General features: G+C 41.1%; 1 protein-coding gene across 18 annotated transcripts in view; it reads left to right on the top strand.

Moving 5' to 3' along the window:
- The window catches only part of DTNA (dystrobrevin alpha), a 234,673-nt gene that overhangs the window by 41,538 nt on the left and 177,401 nt on the right, over positions 1–15,734 (top strand). For 5 of the 18 annotated variants that reach the window (XM_009683082.2, XM_009683074.2, XM_068932779.1 and 2 more), the window contains exon 1: positions 3,925–4,087. The exons of 5 other annotated variants lie outside the window; for them this stretch is intronic. In XM_009683082.2, coding sequence (XP_009681377.2) covers positions 4,071–4,087 — 17 coding nt within the window. In that variant the 5' untranslated portion in view covers positions 3,925–4,070. Of the gene's footprint in view, positions 1–3,869; positions 4,088–15,734 lie in introns of those variants that run through there. 8 more of the 18 variants (XM_068932781.1, XM_068932772.1, XM_009683069.2 and 5 more) reach the window with 6 other exon arrangements.

The following is a 15,734-nucleotide window of genomic DNA, read 5'->3' as shown; positions in this document are numbered from 1 at the left end:
ACAGTGATGCTTGGGAACTGTGTTCCTTTCAATGTAACGGTGGTCTCCTACTCAGAGCTCTTGTTCTTGAACAAACTCATGCTGAAATCGTCTGTGGAGGTTAATGAGGTTATTTCTAAGAGCAAGAATTACTCTAAATAAGACTTAGAAGGACTGAGTCCTTAGGGTAAAAAACGTTCCCTGTCCCAATAAGCCCAAATCTTAAGACTGCCAAAACAAATGAATTGAAGACACTGACAAACAATGGCAGACAAAGAACAAATTCTGTGCACCTTAAAAATAGCAAAATATGAAGGGACAAACCGTGCCTATTAGGCGCTGGACTAAATTGGGAGTTGGTAGGAAGTCACATGTCCCTGAACATGTTATGTATTGACCCCTTGTTACTAATACAGAATTCCCATCTCCTCTCCTCTCCTCTCCTTGCCTCGCCTCTCCTCTCCTCTCCTCCACATGCTATTAATTCATATCTTAATATAATTAATCCATATATCTCCCATCCAATGCCTCAGCATCCCAGAACAATTACATTTGTTAGTGTTTTTAAGCAACAGACATTGGTGAGAGGGAAGTAAAGAACAGTATTCCCTCTCAAAGCTTTGGTGAGTTTCTCCCAGCTGTACACTTAGCTGTCGCTATGTTTAGCTCTGGCCACATTAGAAACTGGTATTATTACACATCCCTTCATCTGAAGAAACTGGGCAGCTGTATTTTTCTTTGGTTTATGTGATACAGTTTTTGGACATATGACCTCGGACTGTCTCATTCATAGGAATGGGATCTTGCTGTCTATGTTGACAGGCAAAGTTTCCTAGTAATGTTAAGCATCCAGTTTTCCAAAGCTCCACCCCCCACATACTCTTATGTTTATAATTAACCTTGTAAGAGATATGGGAAGCAAACACTTACGGCATTCTTGTAGAGAATCCAAAACCCATCACTGTCTCCCGATATCTAGTAAGGGAAATACACAAATTTAGACAAAATAATGGACATATTTGTATGGATTTCCCTACCATTATTTTTCCCCACACCTAAACACTCTCTAAATGTAAGCTGAGCTCCTAGGAACAGCCCAGTGTTAATCCTTCATAACTTCACTGCTGAATCATCACATTTGTCCATTACACTCTTTTCTATGGGAAGCTTCTTTCCTCCTTACTTGTTGCTCTAATTAAAAAGGAAGCCTCAGCCACAAAAGTGTCACTTTTCTCTGTTCTTTCTCCTTTGTCTCTCTGAGCATCTAAAGCACTGTGGTTTTTGAGACCTAATGCTAACACTTGATCTCTGCTTCTAGTAATTAGCTACACTCCAAGTCTCATCTTTACAAAACAGTTGGAAAAAAAATCTGAGAGAGGATATTGTCATACATTATATTAAGTTGCTCCATTTGAATGAGAGACACTGTGATTTAATGACTTTCTCTGGTCTGAGACATTTGTAAGCCACAGTGACAGATAAATACATTTTCTGCAGTTCATTGGGATCCCTAAAACCGAATGTAGGCACATTCCCTGAATCGTTGTATCAGCCATCCACAGTTTCAGGACCTGGGGCAAAGGAGAAGTTAAATGACTTCCTTAGTGTCTAGCAGGAAGTCCACAGTATATTTTTCACTTGCTGGTATTTTTAAAGCTCTATGCAAGGCAGGCATTAAACATACTGAGGACTATATTAACTCACAGTAACAAAGATTAGTGATTCAGAATAATAATTTGACTTTTCCAGAGTCATCTTCTCAACTAGTTTAGTCTTTAATATCTGTATGCTACTGGCAACTTTTTCAGGAACACGAACCTTAGCTGACTGTCAATTAAAAGGAGCTCTTATCCCACTGCCCATGGGACTGACCATGAAAATGGCTCTAGAGTTACTTGTTTTTATCAAACCTTATCTCCCACAGCCGCATGATGAACAGTAGCTCATAGGGGACTAAGTGCAGGCTTACTTCATTTGCACTAACATACAGCCCTTTGGATTGTTATTTTACTGCCCTTTAGGCCTTTCCAAATTTGAGCTGTTTTCTTGGTTAGCCTGCAGTAAATGCATGGTTACTTTTATTACTAAATCGGTCCACCTTCTCAAGCTGGGTGCTCTGAAAAGTGTAAAGCCTCATCAGATAGGGCCGTGTTGAAGCTGTTATAAACCATGTTTATAGCTAAGTGGTTCTGGCCACAGTTTGGCCTTATCCCCCCTGCCCTGACCTGTGTTCGGCATTTGTTCAGCTGCGTACGTAGTTAAGACCCCTGCTCGGCAACCAACAGTTCAGACAAAGGCTGAGGACTGCAAAACAGACATGTTTACCATGTTATTCTGTTTGAATTGGTGTGACTGTAAATTGATATTTTCCAGTCGTCAGTTGAAAGTGTTCAATAATTCATAAGTTTTACGTATAGTCTTGTGGCTTGCTTGGTTCTCACTGATGGTTGAGATAAGGAAATCTTGATGGCAAGCAGTATGCAGCTGAATGTGCATTTGCAAATTAAAAACATGCTGCTTCAAAGGGCTAGCATTAAGAGCCGGGGTTTTGTGTCAACACTAATGACTCCTGAAGTCGCTGGTAGTAATATTGACTTTCTGGGTTATGTGGTGGAAGTTTTTTTTCTCTTTTTCACTTCAGTCACCTTGAATGTGGTCATTAATTAGTAGCCTAGTTTAGTTCAGAGTCTGGCTTTTGAACAAAACTGCAACATTTTGTTACTGTAAGGAGACACAAATTTACTGAGTTTTTAGAAACTCTGTGTTTGAAACATGGTAAAATCCTTTTTGTTTGGTTTTGTTTTCTTTTGTTTTTATACGCTATTCCTTAATGGAGATCTCTGCAAAGGCAGATCTGCTGGAAATGTCCAGATATGAATCTCTGCAAAAGCCTGGTATGACAGAAGGTAAAATAGCAAAAAGAGGTTGAAATGCTTCTTTGTACCTTCCTTTTCCACAGCCCTTGCACATCTCTAGCTGATTGCATTAGAAACCATCTATATTTAATGCTTTCTTGAGATCTCATTATTGTGATTTAATCAGTGATTCCAGGATTCACACTCACAGACGCTGCCTTTGATGAATATTAGATTTGGCACAAGCAATAATTTCAGGTATCTCTGCACAGAACATAAGCAGGCAGTGCTAGCTTGTCATTTTTCTTTTGATGTGCTGCAACAGCATGTTTTAAAACAGGTTTGAAGGAAGGAATGGATTATTTTAGCTTATTTTTATAAGCTCATTTAGTTTCCTCAACATGAAACGCCATGTGCAGTGAAAAACGTGATGAAAGTACTGATTTGCTTACAGTAACTATAAGCTCCTTGCAAAGCTGTTGGAGGGGAGGAGAGGGTTATTTTTGTTTAAGTGCCCCCCTCCCCGTGAAAACCTGCGTATGGTCAACGATGTAAAGCTGCACGATCGCTCGCGCTGCGGGGAGCAGAAGCCCTGCTGCGCGGTTGCTGCAAGCTCGCAGGAATGTCACTGGGAGCATTCCTGCTCCAGGCAGCCAAGTTTGGAAGTCGGTTAATTCCTGGCGTGTGTGTGGGGGGGTACGAGGGGAGGCCATTCTGTTTTACACCTCTGCCTGTAACGATGAGCAATGAAAGCAGCTCCTTTGGTCATGTAAGGAGAGGTGGAAGATAGTGGAGGGAGTGAGATGGGAGAAGGGCAAGGGTGGGCATGGCGTGGAGTGGCAGGGCTAGCAGGAGAGGCAGGGGGACAGGGAGAGGGGGACGGAGAGAGAGCGAGGGGAGAGGGAGGGGGGAAAAGAGAGAGAAGGAGAGGGAGAAAGATAGAGGAGGGGAGAGGGAGGGAGGGAGGGAAGGGACTGGGTGCCTGTGATTGGTAAGCTCCGGGAAGGCATCTGCCAGCAGGACTTAGAGGAATGTGAAACCAAATCATTTACAAGTTAAAGATAGACGCAGAATACACAGCATCTTGAGCCAGGGTTTAAATTCATCCCTCTCTGCCTGGCTCCTCGCAAAGTTCTGTTTGCCAGCTTTCCTCTATCTCCTCCAAAGACTCTGATACTCCCTTAAAAATAACACAATTCTGGATTTATTGGAATTACTAAGGTGGCAAAAGAGATCATGGTGCACACTCTAGGGTAAGTAGGAAGCTCGCCTTTGCATATATTTGCTACAATAGTTTCTCCACGCTTTGCTTGTGCTTTCAGAGCACTCAGCAGTTCCTTTAAGATAAGGCAGATATGTAGGTAGAGCTTTCTCCCACGATTTGTTTGCCTGTATTTTCCCCTTCTGGATTCTTTGAACTTTGTTCCTCGGTGAAGCGTTAATACACAAGTTTACTTGTCGTTGCGTACTTAACGCGTCTTGGGCTTTAATAATCTTACTGTTACAGTTTTGAGTGCTGTTACCCTATCAGTTAATTTTTTTATATACTTTTGCTCTGTATTAGTGGGATATGCTGTTTGAAATGCTGCTTACTATTACGAAGTTGAAAAATAAGTTTTTTTCCACGTAAGAGGGAATGTAATCAATGTTTGCTTGCTTGTTTGGTCATGGTTCCCCTTACCTGCTCTTTCTTCATGTGGGGGGTTGAGCACAATTCAGAGGTCAATAAATCCAACCTTTTTGTTTGTTTGTTCCCAAATAACGCTTTTACTTAGCATTTGACTTTGTTTTCCATGCTGACCTTTTCGTTTTCTCTGAACAAAGTCATTCTCGCAGTAATTGGAAAATGTGCACATTCCTCCGATAGTCGGTACTTAAGACGTGAGTTTGTGGGTATAACAAGGTTCAGGCTGCCGTGGTTCTTTTTACAACTTACCAGAAGTAATTTCGGTATCTAGGAGACTTGGCACTTAATTGACTGACAGTATGTTCAGGCTGTTTCTCCAATACTTCTTGTGAAGTTGTTGCGTTCTGATGACCAGAAGGATTTTTAAATATGAGCAACTCAGAAATTAGGTATAATAGTTGTTATATAGCGAGAACTTGTACTCTGATTTGTATGGGAATTTCTTAAATGCCAGCATCCTTTTTATCATTAATTCTGGGCAAATGTGTTTTGACTTGTGATAGAGGAGCTTCTAACTGGTTTTGGTGGCAGTTTACCCAAACATATTCAGAATACCTTATGTGTTAATGCTGCCCATAATAACCATAGGAAGTAGGGTGCTGCCTGTGGATAACTGAAGCGTCTTACATATTTGTTCATGGAGATCAGTGCTGAGGAGAATCATGTAATGTCATGAGTCAGTCTTTGCCTTACAAAATATGTGGAATCGCATGAATTAAAACAGAAATGTTTCCTCTGTTTGAAGGAAAGATGGTATATCTGATCCGTTTTATCTTTCTTCCACTGGAGTGATCTCATGCCTACTGATCAGCTTACCAGAATTTTGCAAAACATGGGTATATTTGGGTGAGCAAATCTGCTGTGAATTGCTTAAATGGTTAAATCTAGGGGTAAAGGAGAGGGAAGGGACAGAAACGTAGAACCCTTAAGGTAAATCTGGAAAAAAATAATTGCAGGAGTGAGAAATGGCATTTAAGCCGGTTCCCTCATAACAGCTTATGCTAGTTGGGTGTTCTTTTAACTAGTTCAGACTGGCTAAATACTTTAGTCTCATACTAGATTTGTAGAACAGCAGTTACTTACACTAAGGCATCATGGTAATTTTTTTGTTTTTTTGTTTTTTTGATACAGAAATATAAGAAGTTTGAAACACAAAGTGTTGAGATGAGTAAAAAAAATAAATTGGGCCTTAGCAGAGCTGTAATTAGTTTCTGGCTCTTCCACAAAATTCTTGTGCAGCTTTGGGCAAGTCATTCAGTTCTCTGAGCTCCTGGAAGCCGAGGAGGGGGTGGGAATACCTTTCTCGCTCACTTTGTCTGTGTTATGTGTTCAGATAGCAAGTCCTCAGAATAGGCGCTGCCTCTGATCAGGCTTGGCGCAATAGGCGTCTGTTTCCAGCTGATGTGCCCCCTCCGCAAGGCCATGGCAGAGGAAGGGAGGGAAAGGAGAAGAATCCACAGATTTGGGAGTAAAGGTTCCTTGCTTCTTTTATAAGCTTCCTAAACTGAAGGAGAAAAATAGACTGACATTCAGAGGTGAGCAGAAAATAGAGCTAATGTTCCATGGGAAATTCCTGAGTCAGTTCAAAACTAAATTGCATTTCCCTACCACAGTGTACTGCTTTTCAGGAGTTATAGTTCAGGAGCATGGTGTTCCCATTTCATTATTCGAAACTCTCCTTCCATAATTAAATGCCCAAAAGGCCCTGGAGACTTTGTGAGGAGGAAATCTGCTTTGTGTCCTGAGAAATGAAGCCACTTCAGAAACCTAGTTCCTGCATGGTTTGGAATGGGCATCTTACCCACGAATAGGGAATCCCCAGAATAAGGAAGTGCAATATTGGATGACTGTTGACTTGTTAAGAGGATGTTGGGTGATGTTGGATTGACTTTAAAAAAAATATCAAAAGGAAAAAATATTTTGGTGTATCAATTCCACATGAAATAAAATTTCCATTTGCCTTAGCAGTAAGTGGAAAAATTTCAATAAATTGATTTTTTCCATAGCAAATATTGACATATTTGATCTAGTTTATGTAGTGTTGATGTAATGTTGCCATATTTTTGAAATGGAATATCCTTGGCCAGCTCTGTTTGCACTGTTACAGTTAATCTGATACCACGTATTCAGTGTTTAGTGTTCATGACACCACAAACCAGTGCAGTACTTCTGACACTTTTGGGTAAGGGTTTTGGAGCGTTATGAAGGCTGCAGGCTGGGCCAGGGATCTCTCTCTTCTCTCCTCCTCCCCTGCCTTCTCTTCCTGCTCCCAGCTCCTCTGCTAGCCACTTGCTCCTCCAGTGACTGGGATTTGTTGGGAAGGGGAAGAGGAGGAGGGAAAGGGAAAAATGTCCTTTCACAGAATCACACCGAATCACCGAATGGTTGAGGTTGGAAGGCACCTCTGGAGATCAGCTAGTCCCAACCCCCTGCTCAGGCAGGGTCAGCTAGAGCAGATTGCCCAGGACTGTGCCCAGGCTTTTGAATATCTCCAAGGATGGAGACTCCACGATCTCTCCGGGCAACCTGTTCCAGTGCTTTGTTACCCTCACAGTAAAGAAATCTTTCTTTCCCTAAAGAAAGAAAAAAGCCCTTAAAGGCTTCATGGCAAGGGCTTCTGTAAGAAGATGTTTTGAGGGTTCAGTATTCTCCTTGATCTACTGGACTTCTTGCTCACTGCAGCCTTTCCTTCCCTCCCTGCCCTGCTTTCCCCAGGCTCACAGACCTTCATTAACCCCATGTGCATGGTTAACATTTTCTAAGGAGGGGGGAAGCGCTGCTGGCTGAAGAAACAGGGAAGATGGGAGTACAGTCCGCCTCCAGCCCCTGCCTCTTGTTATTGGAAAGGGAAAGTCATGCAGGCCTTGGTCTTCAGGGAGCTTGAGCAGGGGAAGGTGCATCGGTGAGGGGGGCAGCGCAAGACTCTAGCTGGCGTGCTGGTGCCTGCTGATTTTGTGATACTGCATATGCAGTTGTGCCACTCTGATACTGGTATATTGTTTGTCAGTAATGTGTGCCATGCTTTGCTGTTCAAAGGAATTGTCTGTTCGGTGTCACTTAAGGACAAGGCCTGCTTTATCACAGTTAGTAACACTTTTGCTTTTGGAGCGGGCAGGGATATGCATGTGGATATTCAAATCCTTCCGTGTTACATTCTACAGTTTTTCTATGTGGTTCTGTCCTATTTCTTTCTGTCATGAATATTTTTTGTCTCTGTAAATCTTTGTTTCTGTCTCATCTTCAAGTTGTTTTTTTTTTCCAGTGATCATGCTGCATAGCTGAACAGTCAAAAAAAAGAAAATAAGAGTGTCATCAAGAACTGCTTTATGAAGAGTTTAAGGGCTGTTTCTCCAGGGTTCCCTGAAAATATGCTGGCATGTTTCTGAGCTCAAAAGTACCTAGAAGAAGTTCACAGTGATATAATTTCCTTTGGGTCCTAATGAATCTACTCCCAGAGCCAGCAGCTAATTTGTTTTGGCAGGATATAACAGGCAATGCTTTATGCAGTGCACCGCACTATAGAAATCCTCAATTCTGTAAGATCAGAGGCAATTCTAGTGAAAAAGAACAAACCTAATGGTATCCTATGTAGCCATGTTATAACCTCTGAATCCGTGAGTTCTCCTAGTCCCATTCACTGGAAATTCATGGAAGTCCTTCAGTTCAAGTTGCAGCAGACCTCCTTCCCTTTTTACTGATTCTGGTTCCTTGTTTGTCAAGGGAAAAAGTACTTCCTGAACTAATTATTATTGTATGAAGTGACTTTACCTGGAAATATAATGATATTTCCCACTAATAGGATGCTTAAAAATGCAGCTAATTGCAGCTGTGGTAGCTGAGAGAATGCCTAATAGGCTTGAGAAAACTACCCTTTCTAGCAGAGGGATATTACATGAAGCCAAATTTTACAGTATCTTTTTTATGTCTGAACCAATTGTGTTGCCTCTTGTTGCATTCAGCTATAAAACCTGAGCTGAGGACTATGCTCTGGGTAACAAAAAAGAGATGGGAAAGCACTGAAAACAGTGAATCTTTGTTAACTTATCTGTTGACATGGTGGTATCTGTTTGCTGAATTTACCTTCCTTAGGGCAATGGAGGGAGCAGAACAGAGTCAGCTTCTGTCTCTTTGGTCTTTGACAAGTCAGGTAGGGGCTTGGCATATGCTTTTCTAAGAATAGTGACAGTAAAACTTGCCCAGCTGTGTGAAGTGTTTTGAGATCAAGGGATGAAAAGTGGTACCTAAGTGCGCTGCATTCTTCTTTTCTTTTCTGTCTTTTGTAAGGATAAGATAAAATACCTCCCTCTAAATTTGTCAGAACATTTGCACTCACCAGAACCTAAACAAAGTAAAAAGAAAAATGAAGCAGACACAAAAAAGTCTGGTTTGGGCAAACAGGCATTAAAACAATTTATTGACAGCTGGTGACTAGTTCTTGTAAACACAACTGAAGTAAGTACAGCTAAAGCACAGTCGAATATGCTTGGGTTAGTGAAGTTTTCCGTGAGTACTCATTACCAAATAAGAACAGCTGCAGATAGAATTCGTAATCTTATCCTTTCTTGACACATTTTTTAAATATACCATTTAACAAAAACAGATGTTTTCTGGTAATTATCACCTTTTCAATTCTGCTTCATTCTTAACGTGATGTTGTCCTTGGAAAGGGCACACAATCCAGCAGTGCTTTTAATTCTTTCCAGATTTATAAAGCAGTGGTAGTTTGGCTGTATTTACATATTTCATTTCACGTATCCATTTTTTTATACACAACTTATTTATATCAGATCAAGAGAGTTACTGTATCGCTCACTGTAATTGGAAATACACTTCATTCCCTGTTGACAGATCATTAATTTTTCCTATAAACTGACTTCAGAATGAGTAAGTTTACATCTAAAAAAAATACTAGATTGTAAAGGCAACACATCAATTTAAACATTTTCTAACTTTTGAGTTCATAATTCTGAAACCTTTGTACTCTCTGAACATGGAGTTTTAACCAATTTGTGTAACTGAAAACTTCTTCAGCTACCTGAGAAATGAAATTTAACCTAGCAGAGATGGCCAGGCTTTTGGAGACTGCAAGCCAGGGAAAAAAAGGCACATAACAGATCCCTGTTTGCAAACATTTAACGCAGTATTTCATGAGGCATCTTAGTTGTTATTACAGTTTCAAATATTTCACGTTGCATTAAATATATACAAACAAAATGCATTCCCAAAGAAATCAAATAAAATCCAAAGTGTTTTATATTCTTATTTTTGATCCTTAAAAGTTTGATAAATTTGCATGTCTTATTAGGAAAAAAAAAAATCACATCACTTTAATGAAGGTGTAAATTGTGTTATGCTGGTACAGGAATGCAAAGGACCCTTAACAGAGCTGAGAGTCAAGCCACATATTTTACCAAGTTATTCTGTGAACAGACCATGTTTTTCTTTCAGAAAGAAGACATCTGAAAATACCAACTATCACATTGCAGCATTTCTCCCCTTGAACTTCTTCTGTCCTGCAAATTTTCTGCCCACCTCTCTACCCCTGCCAGGCCGTTGTTAATATTCTTCATCCCTACAGCCTACAAACCGTCCTTCTTCCTCACTCCAGCCACACAGCTGGGTAATTTTTGGCCGAGCCATTGAATAAGTAGTAACAGTGACCAGGGCGGACTTACGTGCGTGTGGAGGTGGCAATACGACGAAGCCCCTAGTCCGGCCCCGCCATTTGCTTCCCGCAGTCTCTTGACTAGGGAGGAATTTTCTGGAGAGCCGAATCTTCAAATACAAGAAGTTGTGTGTAGTTTGCAAGAGGCTGTCCCTGACCACGTCTGCCACAGACCCCTGCCGGTTCAAAACAGAAATTGTCAGCACGGTTCAGACCTTTCTGTCCCAAGCCTTTACCAGTTTGGCTGCTAGAGCAGTCGCTAGCACTCGGAAGCTGTTAAGTTCCCTGTGGACCAGTGTTGGAGGGGGATGAAATATGCCTTTTACTGGAAAATTTAATGACTATTTGCTGATAATGGAGGAAAGATAACAGTTGTTCCAGCCTGCCAGACTTTAAGTTTTTACTTGAAGGCATGGAGGAAGGTTTCTCAGCAAAAGAATTATAAGCGTATTTTTTAGCACAGGTAAAACTTTTCTTCTGCTAACTTTATCCTTGATATATATAAATAATGCATTCAGCTTGACTCTAATATCTGGTATGTTAAATTTCAGGTCAAGCATAGAATTTGGCAAGGCAACCGAACGAAAGAGTTTTGGAGTAGGAAGTGGGTAGAAGCATAGGAAACTTGTGAAAATATTGACAGCATAAGGCAATTAATGTGAGTCTAGGAGATAATAAATATAATATTAGAAATCTAGTAGCTACATAAATAAATTAGGTAGTTGATGATTTATGCTGAAAAGAATTTAAGCAAAGATGAGTTCTCTAGCTACATCAAATCTGGTGCTATATTCCTAAATAGAGTTTAAAGTACTTTACTGTAAAGACATTTTTTAAATAGTTTTCAGAAGCAGGTGAACTTTTGGTACAACATTTAGCAATATGCTCACTGGAACACTGAGAGACAGCTATGGTATCTTCTCTGCCCTGTAAAGGAAGTGCATAAATGTCTGGGAAAGTTTTTGGATGTCAGATAACTTTAAGGACCCTACAATAATTTTCCTTTTGAGTTTCATGTTTAGGAGATTTATGGAAATATACAGCCAGTAGGCTCATGCTTCTGTCATAAATGTCGGTAAAGGAAAAATATTGAATGGAAAGCAAAGCATCTCAGTAGTGTCACTGATACACACGTTTACCTCATAAATCTCTGCTAACCAGTCAAACAGTAGAAAAGACCAAGAATAAAAATGCTGCCCAAGAAGAGCTGGCTGCTTGAGTAGATGAGTGCCAGGTCTGTATTGCTCATGGGATATTTACTGCTGTATGTCAGAGATGGTAAGATACCCACCCCTCTGAAACTTGACAAAGTTAAATAAAGATGCTAATTACTGTGCTAAAAAGTTCAGTTACTGACAGCTGGACATTAACGGACAAAATTTTGAGAGTGCTTGGACCTGAATTCTGGGGTCATGAGTCCTGAGTTTACCAGATTTTATGGATTTTTTAACTGGAGCTTACAGTTTTTAAGAGACTCTGTGGGCCAGGAGAATGACTGACTGTTGCTGCCTTCTCTAGCAGGAAGCTGAAATAGCCCCTGTTATACCTCTGAGCAGTCCAACTAGCTGTGTTAGCAAAGCGTGGCGCTCTTTTGCGGTGCCGTCCTCCCCTTGGGATGTTCCCTCAGTCAGCCTTCCTGCGTTTCTGGAATGAGCAATGCTGCATTTCGAGAGAGGTGGGATAGTCTGATCTAATAATTCTTCTCCATTTCTGGCTTCCACAATCGCATAGCTGTCTGCTGAGAGTCACGCACGATTATTCATGAGATCTCTACAGTAACTTGCAGTAAATGGGCTTAATCTGTGCTGTTTTACTACGTAATATCCATGCATATTGAAACAATGTATTCTCTAGAAAATAGGCACAAGATAAGTAGAGAAACTATGATAATTTATTAGGCCTCTCGCTTTTCCCTAAAATTGAAATAAATTCCTTGTGTACAAAGCCTCAGCTTTTATAACTGTGCATGCAAAGTACCAAATAATTCATCCACTGTGTTATGCCCAAATTTTGCAATGAACCAACCCTGGATTAACCAGGTCTGGCTGTACCTATTTCACAGGTCATTAGTCCTGTCCTTTTTGTTTTGTACAGCACCGTAGATGATTGTTAGGGCTTGTATTAGGCATGACTTTATTCACTGACAAACTTAATACAGAGCAAGAAGATAACAATGGGTAACTCATCCTTTGAGGAAATATTCTTATTTTCTCTTCCGCCCTGCCCCAGGGGAATACAAGAGAGGAAGGTTATGTAAACGTTGGCCCAGTCCTTGCTGCTTTTGCAGTATCTTTCATTGTGTGCCAGTTAAAAGTTACAACACAACTCACTGCCTTTCATGAAGCAGCATTGCAAAGGCACGTTTGGCTCACCAGGCACATAGAAACCAGCAGTATGTTTATATAGCCCCAAAGGGCTCACAGAGCGTTTTGCTGGTAGTACTTGACACCGAAATAGGCTGAGGAACAAGTGGTAGTACAGAAGCTCTCCAGAAAAGGATGGGGTTTACCGTGGCTCTCAAGTTGAACATGAACGGGCAATGCTGAGCTGTTGCAGAGTAGAGAGGAAGAAAAGGCAAGCACTATACTGGGAGGTGTACAGGAGTGCACCCTGCAAGATCCGTGCAGTAATCTCCACATTGGTAAGGCCTCCCCGGTGGTGTGTTTGGTCTGGAGAGCGGCTCATCAGGAAAACGTAGGCCAGCTTGGAAGCTGAGGGGAGGGCAATGAAAATGAGCAAAGAGCGAGAGGACATGTCCCCAGGGGGAAATGTGAAAGGTTTATGTTTGCTGTGCAGAAAGAAGAGCAGCCTGCAGGGGTGGGTGTAGGAGACAGACAAGTTTTTAAGCACAGAAAGCACAGAATAGGCTGTTGCAAGAAGAAAGCCAATAATCTCTTTTCTGTGCCCCTAGACAAAGAGAAATGGGTCTAAAGCGAAGAAGGAAAGATTAGGGAAACCTTAGGAAACTTTTATCCCTGAAATAAACTGCCAGTGGATGTTGTGGAGTCTCCATCACTGGAAGAGTTAGAAATTACTTTAATAAATATGAGTGAAGTGTATCTGACTTTATCTCACAGTGGGAGGTGGATTAGATATCTTTTCTACCTTTCCCCTGATTTGCTGATACTGGCAATAATACTGCACGTGGAGTTGTTTAACAAATTAATTACATGCTTTCTAAATTCTGGATGGAAAGATCTCTGTGCAGAGTGGGATGTCTTTCATTGAGGGGCAGATGCAGTTAATCATCATATAGTCTCCTCATTTTGGAAAGTTCCTTAGGTAAATAACTAAGGCCTAAATGGCTGGCTTTGATTTCAGCTCCAATATCATTGTCCTGAAATACTTGGGGACATCACTCTGTCAGGTGGCGCTTGACAATCCATCCTAAATTTGAAACATGTAATTGGATTCGTAGAATGAAATTCAAGTCCCCTTGAAGTCATGGATTTTTATAGGGTAAACATTTCATGCTGAGGATAGTTGTGGTGTCCGCTTGTGCATGCTTAGCTTTACCGTCACAAGCAGGCCTGTTTTGGGGATCTGGACATACGGAGTGAGTTCGGAGAGCGTGTAACCGCTGGTAAGACGAGCACTTGGTACCGAAGCAGGCCTTCCAAGCGCTTGTGTGGGTGAGCGAGAGTTTACAACAGACATTACATGAGGTGAATTAATTACTTTCTCTTTTGTTTAGATAACGATGTCAGCAAAACTAATTTACACCATCTGACCTAAAATAGAGAAAGGAAGTCAGTAAAGAAGCATTCATTTTGGCTTCTCAAAGTTCATCTGATTAGACTTTAGGCATTTTGTATCCTATTCTATTCAGTGTAATATAATTTTATTATTTAAAAAAAAGAGGAGGTTTGGGGCCCCCCAAAATGTGCTTTTTCTTGTCAGTTGCCTTTAAATTAAATATAGAATTCAGATAGGTATAATTGGAAATTACTAAATATTCTTTAGCAATTGGTTAATCCCTTCTGATGAAATACATGTACATAAGTCTCCTGTTGTTATGAGTTGGAATAGTTCCACTGAAAATACACTGGTTTTTCTTATGCAAGTATCAATTCAGAGTAAGTTCACTGTTCGCAGTGAACTACTGTTCACTGTTTGCTACTTCAGATTTACAGTAGCTTAGGTAGTCAGAATTTCACCTTGAGATCATGTTGATGAAAAAGCAAAATGCTAATCTTAGAGCTGGGGGGTTAAAATTTCTTTTATCACAAGGTATTGCTACACTTCCCCATCCAAATTTCTTTGCAGGCTTATCTGACTCTGCAATGATGTGCCCTGCTTAGGAATGACACACATATACCTGAGTTTAGAATAAGCCTGCAAGAAAGCACAAAAAACAGACTTTGGCACCACCAATGTATCAGCTGTTAATAGCCTTACAATGTTATTATAGCTAACACTGGAAACATAATTAAATCAGAACGATTTGAAACTACCATTAGGTGGAAGAAGGCAGAGGAAAACAGTTTCATCCTCACAACATCATGTTTTCATTGACCTACTTAAGGAAGGAAGAAAATATGTCCCTTCCCATTACAGCAAAATAGGTTTGTTCAGCAATTTTGTAATGCAGCAGCACCAGGGAAGACTGGCTGCTCTAACCACTCCAGGAGGATTTGGAAAGGAGAGTAACATTATTCACACACTTAAGTGTTAAGAAGTATAAATTTCCATATAATATTATCAACCTAATCAATTCAGCAGAAAGTGCTTTGGCTGAGAAAAAGAAGAGAAGAGGAAAAAAAAACACCTGCATTCAGGGGAGAGAAGAGGTGTTGCGCCCGGTCTGGAACCGGGCAAAGAAACCTTTTATTGGCAATCACATTTCCATCATCCTCATTGACTTCTCCTGGTCGGACACCCATTGCAATTTAACAGCCTTGCTATTGAATGCTGAAGTGAGTGGTTTTGATTTTCCTTTCATTTCAGAAGTTCACTCATGTGCTTAACATTAGAGAATTACTTAAATACATGAATACATGAATTGATGGCTTGGGGGGTTTTAAGTGTGTAAACTCACACAGGTATCAAGCCTCTGATATCCAACAAGAGTCGGCAGACGGACATTGGGACCGCAGTGCTTGAAATGCAGGAATCCTGACTATTCCAGTGCGGCACGGTGCTGCCTCGAGTTTATTACTGTACTAACATTTCCCGACCTTTATGTGTCCAACTCCTACTGCAATCACTGAGCGCTGGGCTCTGACCGGAGAACCTACGACACATAAAATAGCACCTGAGAGAACTCTTAAATGCTTTTCCGCCAGTCTGAACCCGTGTAATGGGCAAGCAGCATCTGCGGCAGGTGTCTGGTTTACTTCCAGGATGTTAAATAAAATTGCACAGCCCCTGGCTGAGGCCTAGGGAAAGCAGGTCATCACAGCGCCTGTGAGTGCCAGGCACGTGGCCCGCGCCGAGGGCTGCATCCAAAGCAAGAGGCAGGCTTTCGGGGCCGTTGCAGAGCTGCGCGTCAGAGCCTGCAAAAGGTTAATTAATATTTCTACGTTTGGGCAAGCCAGGCAAACGGCTT

This window comes from Struthio camelus, chromosome 2 (assembly GCF_040807025.1).
Source record: "Struthio camelus isolate bStrCam1 chromosome 2, bStrCam1.hap1, whole genome shotgun sequence".
Taxonomy (NCBI): domain Eukaryota; kingdom Metazoa; phylum Chordata; class Aves; order Struthioniformes; family Struthionidae; genus Struthio; species Struthio camelus.
The sequence above is the reverse complement of the archived record's forward strand: the minus strand, read 5'-3'. Positions and strand labels throughout refer to the sequence as shown.